The sequence below is a fragment of the Pezoporus flaviventris genome, unplaced genomic scaffold, assembly GCF_033815535.1.
Source record: "Pezoporus flaviventris isolate CSIRO_AGI_PZ_B2104156 unplaced genomic scaffold, CSIRO_AGI_Pfla_v1 ptg000001l, whole genome shotgun sequence".
Classification (NCBI taxonomy): domain Eukaryota; kingdom Metazoa; phylum Chordata; class Aves; order Psittaciformes; family Psittacidae; genus Pezoporus; species Pezoporus flaviventris.
Window position 1 is genome coordinate 18,568,778 of NW_026892549.1, and position 19,026 is coordinate 18,587,803.

At 46.5% G+C, this 19,026-nt stretch overlaps 1 protein-coding gene across 2 annotated transcripts in view; it reads left to right on the plus strand.

Annotated features, from left to right (window-relative positions):
• PRKG1 (protein kinase cGMP-dependent 1) overlaps positions 1-19,026 on the plus strand; it is a 483,102-nt gene that overhangs the window by 20,537 nt on the left and 443,539 nt on the right. The window contains exon 1 of one of the 2 annotated variants that reach the window (XM_061446714.1): positions 14,005-14,882. The exons of the other annotated variant lie outside the window; for it this stretch is intronic. Within the exon in view, the coding sequence (XP_061302698.1) occupies positions 14,572-14,882 (311 nt within the window). The 5' untranslated portion in view covers positions 14,005-14,571. Of the gene's footprint in view, positions 1-14,004; positions 14,883-19,026 lie in introns of those variants that run through there. 2 annotated transcript variants of the gene reach the window in all.

A 19,026-nucleotide genomic window follows, 5' to 3' on the forward strand; every position in this document is an offset into this window, starting at 1 on the left:
CTGAACAGGATCAGCCTATGGTAACAAAGAATATTAAAATCATAATGTGTTATCTCCCTTTAGTCATAAATCATATCACAAAGTTGATGATGGTCCCAAAATATCTGGTTTTCCAGCATATCCCCTGCCACTGTGATTATTTAATCCAGTGGGGAGGGGATGACACTTGTCTTACAACAGAGGAGAGGGGTTTGATGATGTGAGTGCTGTGATCAACCGCTCTCTGCATGCATGTGCAGAAAGGGTGACTGAATGACCACAGGATGGAAGCTGCTTAAGACTTTGGGTACCTTCCCCACTGTGATAGAAGATGGGAGCATTTTGAAACACCAGCTGAGGTTACCAGGCAGTCTTTTATTGCTGAAGATTTAACAGGAGGATTATTTCAGCGTTTTCTTCCATGTGATGGGAAATGTTTGATGACTAAGGCAAAGACAAACCCACGTCTTCTAGCTTTGACTTAAGGTTATGTGTCTGTCAAGACTGTGGTAAAGGAGGCAAAAGGCAGAGGATGACCCTTAGTTTAATGCTAGGGAGTGGTTAAAACAAAATCAAAAGATATGATGCTTCAGATGCTGAGGAATGGAGGGACGCCACTGCAGAGGGAAGAGCTGGAGGGCTGCACAGACCCCAGGAATTCCCTGGAATAAAAAAACTCTTTCAGGTCTGCTTCCCCACCCTCTGCTCTCATAAAAGGACTCATAGACCAGAAGTCTTTAAACAGATGGTTTGAATAAGGTAAAGTACATAGCCAGTGGTGCCCTTGGGTACATTTGGGTAACCACACAACGCGCTGAGGAGCTTCACAAGATGCAACCGGAGGTTGCACTGGCGCAGGAAGACGAGGGGAGGTTGAAAGGCTGCACTGTTTGGACTCTGTTATTTTTGTTGGTTAAACCCTGGGGAAGGATTCCTGGGTGAAAGCTGCCAAATCCCCCAAAACAACTGTTAGGTGGGGAGAAGTGTCTCCTGTATGCTGGCACATGTGGCTTGGCTGCGCAAAATATTTTCCTGTCAGCATAGCTCTTTGAAGCAGCTGTAACCTCCTCCACACCAGCAACGGCAGTGGGTGACCCTGAGATGGAGAGCAAGAGGGAAGATTAAATATAAATATTCTGCCTAAATATACGCAAATATGTTTAGGCAGAATAAAAAAAAGGCTGGTTTGGGGCTTTTATAACTTAAATCTCAGCTGTGGTAGTGGTGGGCACCTCAGAGCTCACTGATGGAGCAGGGGAGAAGGTGGCCTGAGGTGGTACTGCTAACCTTGAGATGTATGTGATCTATCACTTTGCTAGGGATTTTTTTCTTATGGTTATTTGCCCTTTGTGTTCAAAATAGGGGTCTCATATTTTTTTTAATTTGGATATACCTTCCAGTTCTTGTAACACCTTTCCCTGCTAGTCTAAAAATGCCATTTAACACTGAGCACTTCATCTACATTATAGTGTCTATATAATTAAAATTTCCCTTACTATTTGTTTTTTTCCATAAGCTAAACAAATCAAGTCCTTTCTGTCCTTGATATTTTTCTCAGCTCTGTGGTGTTTGCTTGCCTTCTTCAACACCCTCTCCAGCTGTGCAGTATCCTTTCCTGCATGGGGAGTATTAGCACTCTGAGAAAGCAGCTCAGCCTCAGCCACCAGTAGGTACATGCCCTTCTTGTTCTCTGGTTGTTACTTCTTCATTTAGTTAGTCGTTTTCTACTTACACATTGGTCATAACTTCACCCTCTGGGTTTGGATGGAAACAGCTCTTCATTGAGGGCCCTACTGAAGCACAGGATGGAGGTGGAGAGGTTCTGACCAGCAGGAGATCACCTTGGCTTTTTTGGCATCTTGTAGAAGGCAGCCAGTGGGATGGGCACAGATAAAGCTGTGGGTGGGTGATCAGCATACCTCCCCTCCCCCCCCACCTTTTTGGATGTTCTGATGACCATTTTGTCATCCACCTGTATGGTCTTTCTCTAGCTAGAAACCAACACTGTGATTACTGGAAGAGAAAATTATTGGAAAGTTTAATGGGGGAAGAATGTGTGCTGACTTGCAGTCTTGTCCTTTAAAATGTGTTATATTGACTAGCCAAAACAAAAAAGGTGCAGCAGGGAGATGCGTTTTTCAGTTTCCTTTGAACTCACTGGCACTGTCTATAAATCAAGTGCCAAATATAGGGAGATTCAATGCATGATGCTTTTTGGTGGCTAAATGCAACCCTTCCCATTTCTCTTCTGTAATCCCCAGGATAGAGCAGGGATGAGCTGGCCTTTGTTGGGGCACTTGGCTTGGTCTGCCAAGTCTAATAACTGGCATTGGCTCTGAGCAACTCCTTTGAAAGTGCTGTAGGGTATAAATAATTAATAGCTGTTAAATTATTCAAGCTGGAAATACAGTATATGAATTTAGCAAGCTGACCAGGATACAAATAAGTAATTATGTTAATTAACCCATGCAGCTAGCAGGAGCTGCAATTAGTTAAACAACAAAAAAAAAGTTTTTTAGGCTGCTCTCTGTTTTTAGGAACAAAAATGACCCAAAAATATATAGGAATAAATTGGAGCTACAGTTAAAAAATATGGGTTAAAAGGTGTGATTTGAATGATCAACAGAAAACTGCATTCAAATTAAACCTGATTTATGTCCATTGTACTCATTACCCAAATGCTTTGTCTGTATTGCTCTCCTGGTTGGATGAATAACACCTAGCCTCAGGGAAACAGGTCTTTTTTCCAGAAACTTGGAACTGGTTGTGTTGTATACAGATAATTGATTTCCACTGTAAGCCTTCATATGGAAATATACACTCTCTTGGCTCTTCCTACTTATAAGTGGGTATATTCAGATTTGTTTCCCTTTTTGTGTGGTTTTTATTTTCCCCAAAGGCATCATGCTGAAAACGTCTATAACCCCTTATTCACATGAAGAGGAATCTGCCATCCTTATTCCTTGAAGGACATTTCAGCAAGTCTGTTTGGGTCTAAAGGAAAGTATCTCACAGGATTCCCATTTTCCTTCTGCTCCTGTCTTGTTAATAAGCATTCCTTTTCACTGTGAAAGTAATTCTTAGCTATTTCTGATTTTTGATCTTGCTTCCAACCTCATTATCTGGGTTAATAAAAGGTTTTACCTCTCTCTACAAGCTGGGACATGCTTTAACTTATTCTCAGACCTTGGGCTGACCTTGCTTTGCCATCAAAGAATTGGGTACTGTACCATTTCAGCCTGAGGTTACATTTATTTCCCTGAATCTCCTCATATCTTTGGGTATGATTTTCCTTTTAAAAATACTATTTACCTTACCTCATGAGTGTGCCCTACAAAGATATATAGAAGCTTGGGGGGGGGGGGGGGGGAGTTTTTAAATCTTTCATTCTAGGAGGTCTTCTGTATTGACTCTTTCCCCATAATTTAGACCTCGATACTCAGCATTTGCTGTTCTGCTGCTCAGTCAATAACAATTGCATCTGGAAATTGCATTAATGTATCTTAAATAAGAGTTTGTGAAGTTTAACTTTATCTGTGTATCTGAGGAGTTTGTGAAGATTTAGGAGGGTTTTTTTGAGGTGATGGATTAATTGCAATTGCAGTGATATATGTTTATATGTATGGTGGCATTAGCATGAGCTATTTTAATTTAATTGACTTTTCTGAGAATTTATGAAGGAATATAAATAGAAAGTAAAAAGATTCAGTCTCCTGAAAATCGAATAGTTTAAAATCTAAAGAAATTAGACAAAGTTAGACAAGAATTAGACAGGTGAAGTTCCCAACAACTGGAAAAAGGGTAATATAACCCTCATTTTCAAGAAGGGGAAAATGGATGACCCAGGGAACTACAGACCAGTCAGTCTCACCTCTGTGCCTGGCAAAATCTTGGAGCAGATTCTCCTGGAAGGCACGCTAAGGCACATGAAAAACAACAAGGTGCTTGGTGACAGCCAGCATGGCTTCACTAAGGGGAAATCCTGCCTGACCAATTTGGTGGCCTTCTATGATGGGGCTACAGAACTGATGGACAGGAGTAGAGCAGTTGATGTCATCTACCTGGACTTGAGCAAAGCATTTGACACTGTCCCACATGACATCCTTGTCTCTAAATTGGACAGACATCAGTTTGATAGGTGGAGCACTCGGTGGATAAAGAACTGGCTGGATGGCCGCACACAAAGAGTTGTGGTCAATGGCTCAATGTCCAGCTGGAGACCAGTAACGAGTGGTGTCCCTCAGGGATCGGTGTCGGGACCGGTCTTGTTCAACATCTTTGTCGCTGACATGGACAGTGGGATTGAGTGTGCCCACAGCAAGTTTGCCGATGACACCAAGCTGTGTGGTTCGGTTGATACGCTGGAGGGAAGGAATGCCATCCAGAGGGACCTTGACACACTTGTGAGGTGGGCTGATGCCAACCTCATGAAGTTTAACCATGCCGAGTGCAAGGTCCTACACCTGGGTCAGAGCAATCCCAGGCACAGCTACAGGTTGGGCAGAGAAGAGATTCAGAGCAGCCCTGCAGAGAAGGACTTGGGGGTGTTGGTCCATGAGAAACTTAACACGAGCCAGCTTCAGTGTGCGCTTGCAGCCCGGAAAACCAACTGTATCAGAAGGAGTGTGACCAGCAGGTAGAAAGAAGCGATCCTGCCCCTCTACTCTGCTCTTGTGAGACCTCACCTGGAGTATTGTGTGCAGTTCTGGTGTCCTCAGCATAAAAAGGACATGGAACTGTTGGAACAAGTCCAGAGAAGGGCCATGAGGATGATCAGGGGACTGGAGCACCTCCTGTATGAAGACAGGCTGAGAAAGTTGGGGCTGTTCAGCCTGGAGAAGAGAAGGCTGCGTGGAGACCTCAGAGCAGCCTTCCAGTACCTGAAAGGCACTGGGAGGGACTCTTCATTAGGGACTGTAGTGACAGGACAAGGGGTAATGGGTTAAGACTTAAACAGGGGAAGTTTAGATCAGATATAAGGAAGAAGTTCTTTACTGTAAGGGTGATGAGGCACTGGAATGGGTTGCCCAGGGAGGCTGTGAATGCTACATCCCTGGTGGTGTTCAAGGCAAGGTTGGACAGAGCCTTGGGTGACATGGTTTAGTGTGAGGTGTCCCTGCCCATGGCAGGGGGGTTGGAACTGGATGATCTGAAGGTCCTTTCCAACCCTAAGTATTCTATGATTCTATAAATGCAGAATTGTGTTATATAGAGAAAATGATGTGTCTTCCTTTTTCACATCAGTTATTCAATTTGTCGTTAGTACTAAAAGAAACATACTTTTAGATTGTTGTATCCTGACTTTTATGTACATGCTTGGAGTTGTTTCATGTTATCATAGTGGCAACATATACTGGGTGTTGAGCCAAAAGCAAGAAACTGTGCAAACCAATGATATAATGTCTATTACTGAATCAAATAATTGATGAAAACTTTCAACAAATCAATCTATCTTTTGTGTCTTTCTAGGGGGAACACATACAGGTGTGGTAAAGAAAACCCACCTGATATGTGACGTCTAGCCTGCTGGGACTTGCAGGTAGAGTTATTAGATCTCTGAAATAATTTATTTATCAAGTAAACTGACTATTAAGAAGAAAGAAGGCTGTGAGTTTGACTACTGTAAGGGACATACTGAGAGACAGTACAATGGTTTTATAAATACTCAGTCTTATATAAATATGTCCCTTAATATGCCACTTCTTTAGAACTGTAGGAGCTAACTCGAGAAAAACTTATTAATCCTACTCTTTTGCTGAGAAATAAGCTATATTAATATATGAGTGGGAACAAAACTGAGCTTGAGCAATACTCTTGACGCCCATGGTGTGTCTTCTCTTTTTTTTTTAAGTGAATGCATATTTTTGTTTATTTATTGCCTTTTGGTTGAGTGTTTTGTTCGGTTTGGGTTGGGATTGTTTTTTCGTTTTTAATGTTGTGGTGATGTTGTGGTGATGTTGGTTAAACAAGTATTTGGTGTGAAGGTTTGCAACTGAGCAGATCCAACTGGGAGAGCAGGACAGTAGAGGGCGGCATTACTCCTTGTGTTTTGCGTTTTCTCCTTCTAAAAGAAATGAGAACTAAAAAGCAGGGGAAAAAGGAAAGAATGTGGAGAATGTTGTGCTTGCCAGAGCTGCAGGCCATGTAAGGGAACAGAGCTGGGCCAAACACCCACTGCGTAGGGAAGTGGCACACAGTGCTTCATGCTACGTCATGCCCAAATCATGAGCTGAAAACAGTTGCTTTGCTGAAAGTCGTGGCTTTTAAACAAAAACGGAAAACAGTGGGTTTAAAATCCCAACCGACAAACAAATTGAATTTTGTGTATCTGTAAAGGAGCAGGGGGATTTTTGAAGCGGGTTGTGAATTTGCACTTTTGTTCCAGAGAACAGAAGTATAAAATACACATTGCCTTCCTGTCTGCCACAATGCAGGCTTTTATGCTGTGTACCAGTATCGATTATTCCTATTCTAACAACATGAGGGCCTTTCACAGCACATCAGCTGCTTTGAAGATGAGTTTGCACGATATGAGCTTTGTATGAGGTGAGCTTGGTGTATATGGATTGCATAAACAAGGGTATGAAGAAATTGCCCTCTTGTTTGGGCCAAGCTGCTCAAGCAAAAGCCTAGATGATAAAGCTTCAGCAGAAACAGTTCTTGCAGAGAACTAGCCTATGAAAGGTCAATACCAACCTAGAAATGTTTCTTTTTAGAGCACGGAGATCCAAAGTGCATGTTGCACTCCTGCACCTTACCCAGTGGCTTAGCTGCTGATTTGAAGCAGAAATTGTGCAGAAAGGTGAGAATAAAAGTGCTGCCCATTCCCTAATTCACCCAGCACAGCAGGGCAGTCAGTTGAAAGATGTTGGCGATGCTTAGGAAATCAGGCGAACACCAGCCTCTAATGCTCTGATGAGTAGAGCAATTGTTTCAAGCAAACACCGACAAAGAACAAACTGTGAGCATAAATATTTTTACACACTCAGAGTGCCCAAGTTGATGAACTTTCCCCAAGCATGAATATGAAATAGCTGTAGAAGTCAGTGGAGCATTGTAAAACCTTTGCGAAACCTGATGTGAAGCCCTGTTTGCAGACTGTGCTTGAATGATTCATGGATATTTCCTTCATACCTTGATGAGCTGGGTCCTCTGTGGGGTGCAGTCATTTATTCTGAGCCTTAAAACATGATGGGGCTCAACTCTTGAGTACAAACCTTTTCTGGAAATGTTTTCTGCAAGGAAGTGTTTAGTGTTACTAGAATTGTGGACGTAAACACTTGTTGATACTTGAATGAAAGCTTGGCACTTCAGTGAAATATCTGTAGTTGCTCAGGACATGCAGATGTCAAAGACTTCAGAGTAAATTCTAACACAGATCTGTTCCTAAAAAGGAAGACAGCTTTCAGTGCCACTTACTTATCTTTAAGACACACCAGAGTGTTTCCCAGGCATGTAAACCAAAGCGTAAAATCTATGGTTCATGCTTATTGTTATAAACCCCTGAAACATTTAAATAATGTTTTTAATAAGCAGGGGAATTAATTTAATTACACAAAGACACAGTGCACTTCTCAATGCATTCATCATAAAATAATGGTAACTCACTGGTTATTTTCGTATCAGTGGTAGCAGAATATGTTTTTATTTCTAATCAAATTTCAGATATAAATGAATTGTGTTGAAGGTTGGGTAAATCAGCCCAACAGGCCAAGGTAGTTGCACTGCTGGCAAGTAGAGATGAGAAGCACTGCAGGGTCCAAAAGGGCAATGAGATGAGAGTACCTGGAACTGCACTCAGGGCTGGCAAGTGGTTTTCACTGTTAAACCAGGTGGTGAAGTTAAGAATAGCATCAAGCAGTTTCAAAATCAGGCTGCAGAAATGAGCTGTTATCAATTAAAATAATTTGAGGGGAAAACAAGTCTTTCACTGTTTGTACCTTCCTGAGTACTTTGCTTTCCACCTCTTGCAACCAGAGAACCATGACTAAAATAATCAGCAAACTGCAGAAGGTGATTGAGGTTGGAGAAAGGAAAAGATGTAACTGCATAGTAACAGCTGAAGAATTTAGCCGTGTTTGGGTTACGTTTTAAAAGTATACCATGAAGAATTGCAGGTTGGCTCAGAAGACAAACCTCACTTTTGGTCAATGCAAGTTTTTACCAGCATACTTCCAATACTGATGCAAGAACCACTACTCCGAATTGTGCCTCTAGAAGCTGTTGTTGTCTGCTGGAGTCCCACACAAAGACAAATGAAGAAATGATCTAGCATGGAGAAGGTTAGTAGGAACAGGCAAATTCAGAACAATGGCAGAAAGCTGGGATTTCACCCCAGGTGTCCTGACAGCCTGTTGAGTTCCTGATGGCCCGGACCATGTAACATGGTAAGGTCAGATCTATATTCTGCCCACATGTCTTTCCTAAGCAACACAATACAAAGGTGATACTCAGCACGTGTTAGTCAGCTGTAGGGTTTATGTTTGTGTCAATGGGTTTGTAAGGGTCTTGTCTCTGAAAAGTGAGGTTTGGAGAACTTTTGGTATAAAATTGCATGTTGATCATTCAATGACTGAATGACATTGCCAAGCTTGGTTAGCAATAGGATGTTATCTCTGTTGTGTGGTCAGACGGGGATGGTTTCGACCTCAGACAGTAACCGCACACCATTTGGCGTGTGGGTTGAGTGATGGATGAGTTACTGATCTCTCCCATACCTTCACTGCGACACTGAGATGTCACACAGCAGGAGGAGGAATGTATATTTAATAGTGAAGTTAAAAGGGTCACTGATCATGAGCCGTTCCAAGCGGTTAAACGCTAGTTGATGAGTACAAGGAAAATAACCTGGCTATCCTGGCCATCTCTGCAAAAATCAGATCCAGCATGTGGGTCCCATCATTCTTCAAGAATTTCAGCTTCCCCCAGTGTCAGAGAAATGTGTGTGAGAGCTAGAATGAATCTGTTTTTCCAACAATGTCAACTGAGTTGAGGTTTTCTACAAACTTCACCTCCCTTATATCCTGTATCTCTTGACTACATCTGCTTCCTTACATTGAGTTTAATTGGTCCCTGAGTTCATTTGCTGGTAGCTTAAGGCTGAAAGCAGAAGCAAACTGCATTTTCAGGGCTCTCCTTGTCTAAATGTTGCTTTCACTCTACATATTCAGTGCCCTGGGACTGCTGAGAAAAGCAGGGGCATAGTCAGTGTCTAATTGTAGTAACTGCAAAACAGCAGTAAGTATTTATGTTGGCAGTTTTCAGAACAAGTTGCTGCTTAACATGAGCCTAAAGAGACTTCTTAAGGCAACTGAATCATTTTGAAGCAGCTTCTGGCTTAATCCAGCCCACGGGAAGACATGTCTAAGCTCTGCCTGACATTGCTGGGCAGTCTAACCCTTTCTGGAAGGTTGTAAAAATCAGCTGGTCACTTGAGCTGTGCATGGACAAGAGGAATCAGGATCAGGAACTGTGGTTCCCATGCCTGGAGATCTGCTGCTATTTGCAGCTCTTACCTGGGTGTGCACAGAAAATGTGTTTGCTCTTTCCTGGAGGAAGCGCAACACCAGAGATTTCATGTAGGCTGAGGTTATGAGAAGATCCTACCAGTAAGCCTGTAGCATCCCTTTTTACTCCCTAGGTACTCATGAGAAGCTGAACTAGCACTGTGTGAGTGGATGCAGAGACCCACTGCTACCACTAACATCTTACGGGGTGAGCTGTTGAAAATCCAACATTCCATGCGATCACAGGAGAAAAAGCCTGGCTAAAGTATGGCAGATGCTTTACAAAAGGCAAAGGGTCTGTAATTTCTGTAAACTACAGAAACTTCTGTATTCTGGGAATGTGAAACTTCAATCTGAATCTGACACATGCATCTGCACATGAGGGGGACCAGGGCTTGAAATCACCATGTTACATGGATAATTCTGTGCTATTATGTACTCATAAAGTCTCATTATTTTGCCTTCCACGATGTAAACATTTCATTTTGTGCTATGTAAGCCCCTAATATGATATAAAATGTTAGGCATCTTACCAATTGTAGTACAGCACACTAGTATTTTTTTCTTGTCTCTACAGTGAGCATTTTTTGGTACTGTAAATATGTCCTCAGCTATTTATATTTTTTTTCCTCAGTGCACTCTCTCCAAATGATCCTCATCCTGGGAGGATTTCCTAGGGCGCAGACTGGAGTGGCTGCATGCTCTTCACAAGACCTTCTCCACATTTCTTATTGATAATAGAAAGACTCTCCATGCTTCAGGAAAATCCTCAAGATAATCCAGTTAAGCACTCCAGAATCAATGGGGCTTAAAAGACAGCACTCACTGCAAGAGTGCCCAACCCTAGATATTCCCATTCTTTCAGTGGGGAAGAACAAATAGGTTTCAGCTCTCATTTCAGTCCAGAAAGGACCAAAATAAGGAGGAATATTCAATGTAATGAGAAATAGGGCTGAAGCACTTCCCAGATATTGCCAATTCCTGATCCTTGGTCTTGGCAGGGCTGCTTTGACAAAGGACTTCCAGCATCATTCCCAGTCCTTGGGTGCTAAATTATTTTCCAGCTGTACTGTACAAATCTGTAGGGCACCATGGCCCCAGAATGAGCTCCCAGAGGCACTCTGTTTGGGACAAAAGGCAAAAAGAATGGCCAGATGTGCCCTAGGAAGGAGCCAGATGTTTTCGTGTATCAGTAGGTGGCATTTCTTCCTTTGCCTCAGGGACTGGCGTGAATTTTGTGGGTGGTGGAATGGTGGAATAGCAGATAGTATCCCACAGACGAGACGTGGTGACTTGCAGGGGTGAACTGCGACTCAAGTTGTTTATAACAGGCTTTTTGCAAGAGTTCAGTTCACGTATATGCTGCTTTCCTCTACATCTTCCTGTATTTTTAGTCCTTCCTTCTTTACATAGGAATATGCACACAGGGAACGCATTTGGCTGTGCAAATGGCTGTGCGCCAGTGGTGGGTAAAGTCCTGTAGGTCATATACCCTTCAAAATCTGCACTAAGCCCTGATAAGCAGAGAAATATATTGCAAAATCCAAGCAGTTCAAGTTTCAATCCTAGGCTCATCTGCTCCTGTAGATATTTTGGGAAAGAAGTAGATTGGAATGGATTAGGCAGGGGCAAAAAAAAGTGCTAGCAGGAAGAGGAAAATGTTTATGTATGTACTTGGTGATGAAACTCCAGCTTCTCTAACCATGCTGTCATGGTTGGCTGTAGTAAGGTGACATTTGCCTGTCAGTAATCCCACTTGCTACCTGAGCTTTGACTGGTGAGACCAGGGAAATGTCTGCAGAATAGAGAGCTCTCAAATATGTTTTTAGCTTGAAGATGGTATTGAGTGGGTGCATTTGGTGACAGATGATCCTTGAAAGGTTTAGAAGCAAAAGATATTAAAATGTAGGAGCCGTGCAGAGAGGAAATATTGTGAGTACATCAGAGCCTGTTTGAAAAGAAGGAACATCCCGGTTTTGTACGATTACCATCAGCAGCCACAGTGCATGTTTTCGGGGGGGAGGCAGAGGATGCTGTCTGCAGATGCTTCCTGCCTACTTGACATCCAGGCAGAGTATTACAGGGGCCAGATCAGAAAAGTTTTAGAACTACTGTAGCCAAAGGCTCTCTTAAGAAACTGCAAGCAGCTTCGCCCCATCCTCCCGAAACCAAGGCAGTTGGTGCATTCCTGCCATTCTTCACCCTAAAGCTGATTCTTTCCATTCGCTGGATCAAGAAGACAAAGCAGCTGCTCAGAGAGTCTGAGATGTTTTTATTGGAAACTCTAAGTTGAAAGGAATGAGATGAGAGGATTTACTTTTATCAGAGTGGGTCAGTACTCTGGGATCCAGGCTGGGATCCTAGTACCAGCCGGTACTAGGAAATCCTTAAGTATGAACCACAGGGAGGAGATCTGCACTCGCCCAACGGTTGCTTTGGGAGAGCAGTGAACAGCCGAAAATAGGCACCTGCTGGCTGTCTTCCTGTGACAGAATTTGGCTTTCAAGTTGTGTAAGTCCTTTGAGCTGCTTTGGCCTCATCCTTAAATCAGGGAAGACCAGCCTTAGACTTGATGACTGCTGGTTACCGTCCCAAATCTGAAACTGAGCCATAAAAATCTCTCTTTAGACCTTGTAGGTCTTATGAGAATCTTCTTCCCACCTGTAAATGAATATTTTCTTTAGCTATTAGCTGGTAAATTCCTTGCCAGTTTTATTTCCCATAATTTCTCATGGTTTTCTCTGGATCCTTTCTTTTCTAGGTACTGTTGTCTCAGTGCCAGGCTGTGCACCTCTAATAAAAAACAAGTAATGTGACTTTACTGCCTGCCATTGAGAAATTATGTACAAGGTTTGCTCCAGGGCTGTTACTTTTCTGAAGCATGGTGGGCTTCAGTTAGCTGTATCACTGTCTCCCTCATCCAGAAGTTGGTATCACTGCTGCAGGGAGGAAAACAATAAAACTTAAAGCATGTTGGCCAAATGCTATTAAAATATTTTATTTATGATTGATTTCTAGTTTGTAGGTAGCAGGATTGCATCTATTTAATGCCAGTTGTCTTTAAAATGGAAATGTTCAGAAGATATTTGGTACTTTTGTTCCTAGCAAGTTACGCAAGATTGAAACGGAGGGAATACACAGTAAAAAATGCTGTCTGAACTTAAAGTGTGTTGGCAACCTGTGAAAACAACCGGGACTTTGCTTTTGTGCCTGGCACATCTGTATCAAGGGACTGGAAACTGAAGCACTTTGCATAACCTGATTTTTTTTTTTTTTTTTTCACACGCATCTCAACAAGCACAGGAAGTATCAAATACCTTCAAGAACCTGCAAAGCTTCATGTGTATGAACATAGGCCAGGTCCTTTCAAACAACAGTGTTGAGAAGGGAGCAGTTGTAATTCCTCATCCACGGTTTTGGTGTTTTTTTTTTTTAAATTGATTTTATAAAGACCAGCTGCAGGTTGAAAGCTGGAACTTTGGACTCAGCCAAGCACCAGAATGTAACAATTAAAAAACCCCAGCAACCCAACCGAAAAAGCTCAATCCTATAAATAAGGTCTCTGTCTGGATTTCTCTCATTTCCAGCTACTGCCCGAATGCGTGATCTAGTCATGCTCCTAACAGCAGATATAAACACATAGGTACCACTCACCTCCAAAGAATGTATCCATGGCTGCATCCTACCTCTCTTATCTCCAAATCAGACTCCTAGAGACGGAACTGAAGCAGCTGCTTCTGCTGCCCTGAAAGCATCCAAGTGCCTGGCTGGGCTTTGGGGGGGAAGGGGGAGTTACCCCTGACTCCTCCAGACTGTGCAATCTTATCAGGAAACCCCCAAACCAGCTATTTCCTTGCCCACAGATCCCTCTTCTGCCCTTGAGGGCCAAGCCCAGGAGCTGCATTGTTAGAGTATACATCGCTGTCCCTTCTGCGCCTGGCAAATGCAGGCAAGACAAAGAAAAAAACAGAGCCATTTGGCACCGAGGGCTCAGCCGATTCAGCTCATTTATTTTATTTTGTTATTTTTGTGCTGCAGACCCATGGGCTGTATCACATAGGTAGAATCGGTGTGCAGCGGTTTGTCAGCATGCAGAAAATCCTAGTGCATGAAGCGTCGCACTGGGAAAATCCTGTTGTGTTTGGTATAGCAGAAACTAGCTTATGCTTTTATGTGGGTATATGGGCTAAACAGAAAGTCAGTCTATTTCCCATATTTTCAGTTAGGGTGGTTTTAGTGCTCTAAGACCCATATGCCCTGCCTCCAGGCGTTTCCATTGTAGGCATACTTGACCGATATTCACATTAAAATCTGGGTTTTTGGAGCCGAAAGCTTGCTGAGGCTGAGGAGGAATCATGCCAGGCAGTGGCTTGTGCTTTCACTCAGAGAAGACCACAAAAATTGGCTACTTAAGAAAAACAAAGTAAACTGGAGACAAGCCGACCAAGTTCTGTAGGTAAAAAGTAGCACCTTTGACTGGAGCAGAGGATGGGAAGGGAGAGAACCAGGGGACACCCCTGAAGCGGGACGGAGAGGGCAGGTTTGTGCAGCCATTTCCCAGGGTTTGGACCTGCCTGATGGCCTCTTCCTGCAAAAGGACGGGAGGGCAGGGCTCGGCACAGGCTCCCGGCGGCGGAGCTGTTCTCGGCCAGCCCCCTTCCCGCATCCCCCGCCGGGCGACCCCGCGGGCCGGCGGCGAGGGGTTGTGGGCGGTGCGGGGGGGCGGCGGGGCCGGGAAGGAGGGAGCGGGGAGTGCATGTGCATCCTCGCAGCCGCCCCTGCCTCTCTTCCCGCCGCCTTCCCTCCTTCCCTCCCCCTCCGTGAGTGTGTCTCCCGCTCCCTCTCCAGCCTAGCCTGACGCAGGCGGATCGAAATCGCCCCTAACAACCCGGCTGCGGAGCGCGGTGCCGGCGGAGGGGGTCCGGCTGCGGCGGGGCCCCGGCGGGCAGCGGGGCCGCGCCGGGCCGGGCCGGGCCGGGCCGGAGGGGGTGGCGGAGGTGAAGTTGGCCCAAGTGCAGGGAGGCGGCGGGCGGCCCGGAGGGGAAAGTTGCCGGGAGAGGAGAAGGGCGAGCGAGGCGGCAGGACCATGGGCACTTTGCGGGATTTACAGTACGCGCTGCAGGAAAAGATCGAGGAGCTGCGGCAGCGGGATGCGCTCATCGACGAGCTGGAGCTGGAGTTAGACCAGAAGGACGAACTGATCCAGAAGCTGCAGAACGAGCTGGACAAGTACCGCTCCGTGATCCGGCCCGCCACCCAACAGGCGCAGCAGCAGAGCGCCGGCACCTTGCAGGGGGAACAGAGGACCAAGCGGCAGGCGATCTCGGCCGAGCCCACCGCCTTTGACATCCAGGATCTCAGCCACGTCACCCTCCCTTTCTACCCCAAGAGCCCACAGTAAGCAGGGGGGTTACCCCGGGTACCCATCACCCAGGGGGAGCGGAACCCTCCGTCCTTCGCCTCGCCACGCGCCGCGCTCAGCTCCCCTCACTCCATTCTCCCCTGGCCGCCTGCGAGGCGGCCGGCGGATACCCCCGTCCTCGCTGCCGCCGCCCGCAGGGAAGAGACGGAGGGGTGGTGGGAGGGAGGTAGGGGGAGGTGCAGAACGCCGAAGCGCAGCCGCCCTGGATGCCGTTTGCCCCCGCACCCTTCGGGGTGGGAAAGTTGAGGGTTCTGGGCTCGGGGTGATGTGCTACAGGAGCGAACCCGAAGGTGCGGGGAGAACCGCGCTCTTGTCGGACTCGGCCAACCCCCCATCCCGCTAGGGGAGGCACGGCGGCGAGTTTGGGCAAGGGCAGTCAGTGATCGGGGTAGTTTCTGCTGCAGGCTTTCGAACCGGCGCGCATCGTGGTCTCGGGGGCTTTACCGCTGCGGAAGGGAGCGGGAGAAACGCAGAGGTCTCTCCCCTCCGGAAAGGAGCGGCGTCCTGCAGGCAGAGAGTCACAGGGCAGGGAAACTTGGAACCCGGCGGGGTGCGCTGCCCGGGTCTCCAGTAACCTTCCCACTGTGCTGTAGCGTCCCTTGTCCCGTGGGTGTCTGTGTTTTGGGGGATGGGGAAAGGCAGGCAAGTGACAAGGGCTCGTTGCAACGTCCTGGTCCGGTGGAGCGTGTGCCGGCGGGGGAAGGTGGGGGGGGGTGGAGAGGCGGCGGGAAGGGAAAGTTACGGACAACCTCAGCTCACAGCACGCCTGGGAGATGCTCTGCCCTGGTTTCACACTTGCTGCAGATTAGGCAAATTATAGCGATTTAATAGAGAAAACACAGACCTCCCAGGAGCGGGATCACCCACTTCTCCCCTCCCTCCCCCCGCGTATCCTTTCCTATCTAATAAATCGCAGTGTATTTGGTTCAGCGCTCCTTAAGGGGAGAAAAAAAAAAAAAGAGAGAGAAAGAGGTTATCTGCCGCTAAAGAGCCAGGCTGCATGTGCAAGCACAGTGGAGGGCGGCCCAGCGCTCCCTTCCTCTGCCTGTCTGCCGTGCCGTGTCCCCCGCCTGGCGGCAATCGGGGCCCGGCCTCCCCATCGCCGCTGCCAGTCGGTGGGCAAATCCACCTCCCCTTTGCAGCTGACATCTTCCTCGCTGAATTAAAAGGGAGCCGTGGGTCGAGGAGGATGGCTGGAGCCATCCTAGTAGTTGGGGTTGTTCTTGTTTTGGGTGGGCTTTCGGATGCAAGTCACCCCCAGCCACTTGTTAAGGCACATGGTAGACGGGGCACTCGGTCTCCCGATTCTGCGTCTCTTCAGTGAGGCCCCTCTGTAGCCCCATGGGGAACTTCACCAGCCCCACATGGGTCCCGGGTGTACTCCCGGGCTGAGGCGGTGGTGGTGCGCATGGCGCAGGTGCTGCAGACGCGGTGGGGCAGCAGCGAGGGGTGATGCCCAGGTACTGCCCACTGGGGATGTCAGCGCAGGAGCTGTCTGTTTCCCCTGTTGGTTACGGGCTGTGGTCGAGCGGTACCGCTGGCCCTGCCCTGCCCGTGTAGCTTCGGCTCTTCCCGCTGCCATGGCGGGACACCGCCGTCTCCTGGCAACCGCCGCGCCGGGGCAGCCCGCCCAGGGAGGGCGGCAGCCGTGGGACGGCCCTGCCGCCGCCGCGGGATCCTCGGCCGGGTTGGGCCGCCGTGTGGCCGGCCTGCCTGCCCGGCTCCCAGTTCCTGCCGCCGTTCATCCACAGATGTTTTGCCCTTTTAAGGCGAACGGCCGCAGCTCCGAATTCAACAGGGCAGTGGGGAGAAACTGGTGGTTAAAAACCCATCCCGTACGAAACCTCAGAGCAAACAAAAACCACCGCAAGAAGGGGAGGCCAGGCTTTGTCAGGCCTTGCGAGGCACAGCCTACCCACATACGGCCAGTGGGCTGAGGCGCGGGCCGGAGAGTAGGTGTGTGAAAGCCATGGTGTCTTTTAGACATCTAAGGTTGGATGGGGTGGCCCAGAAGCATCATTTCCTTGGTTGAAGTGTAGCACAGAGTATCACAACCAAAAATACTGTTTTTTGCTGTCAGGGACAGGCAGGTGTTTGCCCCTTGGTGGCCTCAAAGTGTGTGACTTGAGCTCCCCAGAGCTCAAGGAAGCACTTCAGGTTTCAGCAGAACAAGCCCGGAGCCTCTGATGTGTGTGGTAAAACATGTGGGAAGCCTGACAAAACCTTGAAGTAACATTTTCTAACTTGAACTTTTAATTGCTCATTGTATAAATGCCTTGCTGTAGTCTCATGTGGGGTGTAACACACAGCACCTGCCTGACTATTTCATATCGGTCATGGTTAATACTCCAGTACTCTTTACAGTATTTAAGTCAACTTGCAGGGTCAGATCTTGATCAGTGAGGTGGAAAAGGTACTTGTTAATGGCTTCGGGAGTGCAAGTTGCTTTGGGAAGCATTCGCTGTTCTGCTTCAGCCTTCATGTTATGGTGACTAGAAGCCCTGCCGCTCAAGGGTGGACACCCGCTGAGGTGATGTGATATCCTCTGGAGATAGATGGTCATCTCAGCTGCTTGCCTAAATCTGTAACTGCACTGATAAGCAGTTGTAATTTGAGCATCTCAGTGGAAAGGAAGATAAGGCTACATAAATAAAGGAAAATGTGAGCCATGTATTTTGCTTACCTCTAGTTCTCATGTTTAAAAGATAATCCATATGACCTGCTGTCATGGTTTAAACACAGTCAGGCAACTCGTTCACTCACTCCCCCCCTTCTTTTCCTCCCCCTACTCCCGGAGGGACGGAGAGGAGAATCGAAAGGAATGCAACTCCCACGGGTTGAGATCAGAACAGTTTAGTAACTAAGGTATAACACAGATCACTACTGCTACCACCAATGATAATAATGATAGAGGAAATAACAAGGGAAGAGAATACAACATCTCACTATCAGCTGACCGATAACTCGCCCCCTCAGCCCGACCAAGCTCTGACCAATACCTACTCCAACCCCACAGTCCCAGCCCTTCCGGCTAACTCCCATTTACATCCTGGGCATGACGTGCTGTGGTATGGAATACCTCTTTGGCTAGCTTGGGTCAGGTGTCCTGTCTCTGCTTCCTCCCGGCTTCCCCTCCTCCCTGGCAGAGCATGAGGCTCACAAAGTCCTTGGCCAAACCAAAACATCATTGTTATCAGCTCTGTTCCCAGGCTGAAAGTCAAAACACTGCACTGCACCAGCTACCAAGAAGGAGAAAAATGACTGCTACTGCTGAACCCAGGACACCTGCTCTGTTAGTCGTGGATGTACCTGGAGTCTGAGTGAGGAAGCACAAGTGGTCTAGTTTATTTGGGATCATTAATACACAAATTTTGATTTTTCTTATGCTTTCCTACGTGTGGCTGCAAACATTGCTTACACAGTGCCTGTGAGTGGTTGAGGGAGGGTCTTTGTCTTGATTAAATGAATATGACACAATCTTGATGCCATTTTGATGTTCAAGATAATAATTTGTGGGAAGGACCTGAAAGCAAACAGAAACTACCAAAATATGCAAAGAAGGTTGACTTTTTTTGCTGTGTTCAAGTCTCAGTGACTCTTGAAACTATGGTATCCAACATTTCCAGCATTATAACCAGAACAGGAGCACCAAGAGGATGCACAGGAAATCTTCAGTTGTTTGGTATCCTGTAGGTTTTTTTTTCAGTTAGGTGGTGCTAGGTCCGTCCCCCTGATCTGGTGGACCACCTAAAGTGGTTGGATATTGGTGGGATCAGTAGTAGTAGAAAGTTCGTTAGAAATGAGGAGCAGTGATCATGATGGTCATTGTACACTTGTGATACCTGTGGGTCTGACTCTGTGGGGAAGTGTCTATGGAAACTGCAGTGATACCAGCTAGCAGATTCTGGGTTATAAAATGGTTAAACTCTGAATGGCTTTCAAACATGAAAGTAAATTTAATTGCCTCATATAGAAAAATACCATTAAATGTCCTGCAAGATCTTACCTTGCAAACAGCCCACACCTTTTAAGATGCATATAGTCTTAAAAATACCTGTTTCAGGGTGTTAAAGAATTTTAGCTACTGTTGCAGGGTTGGGCTTATTTTGCCTCTCTCCT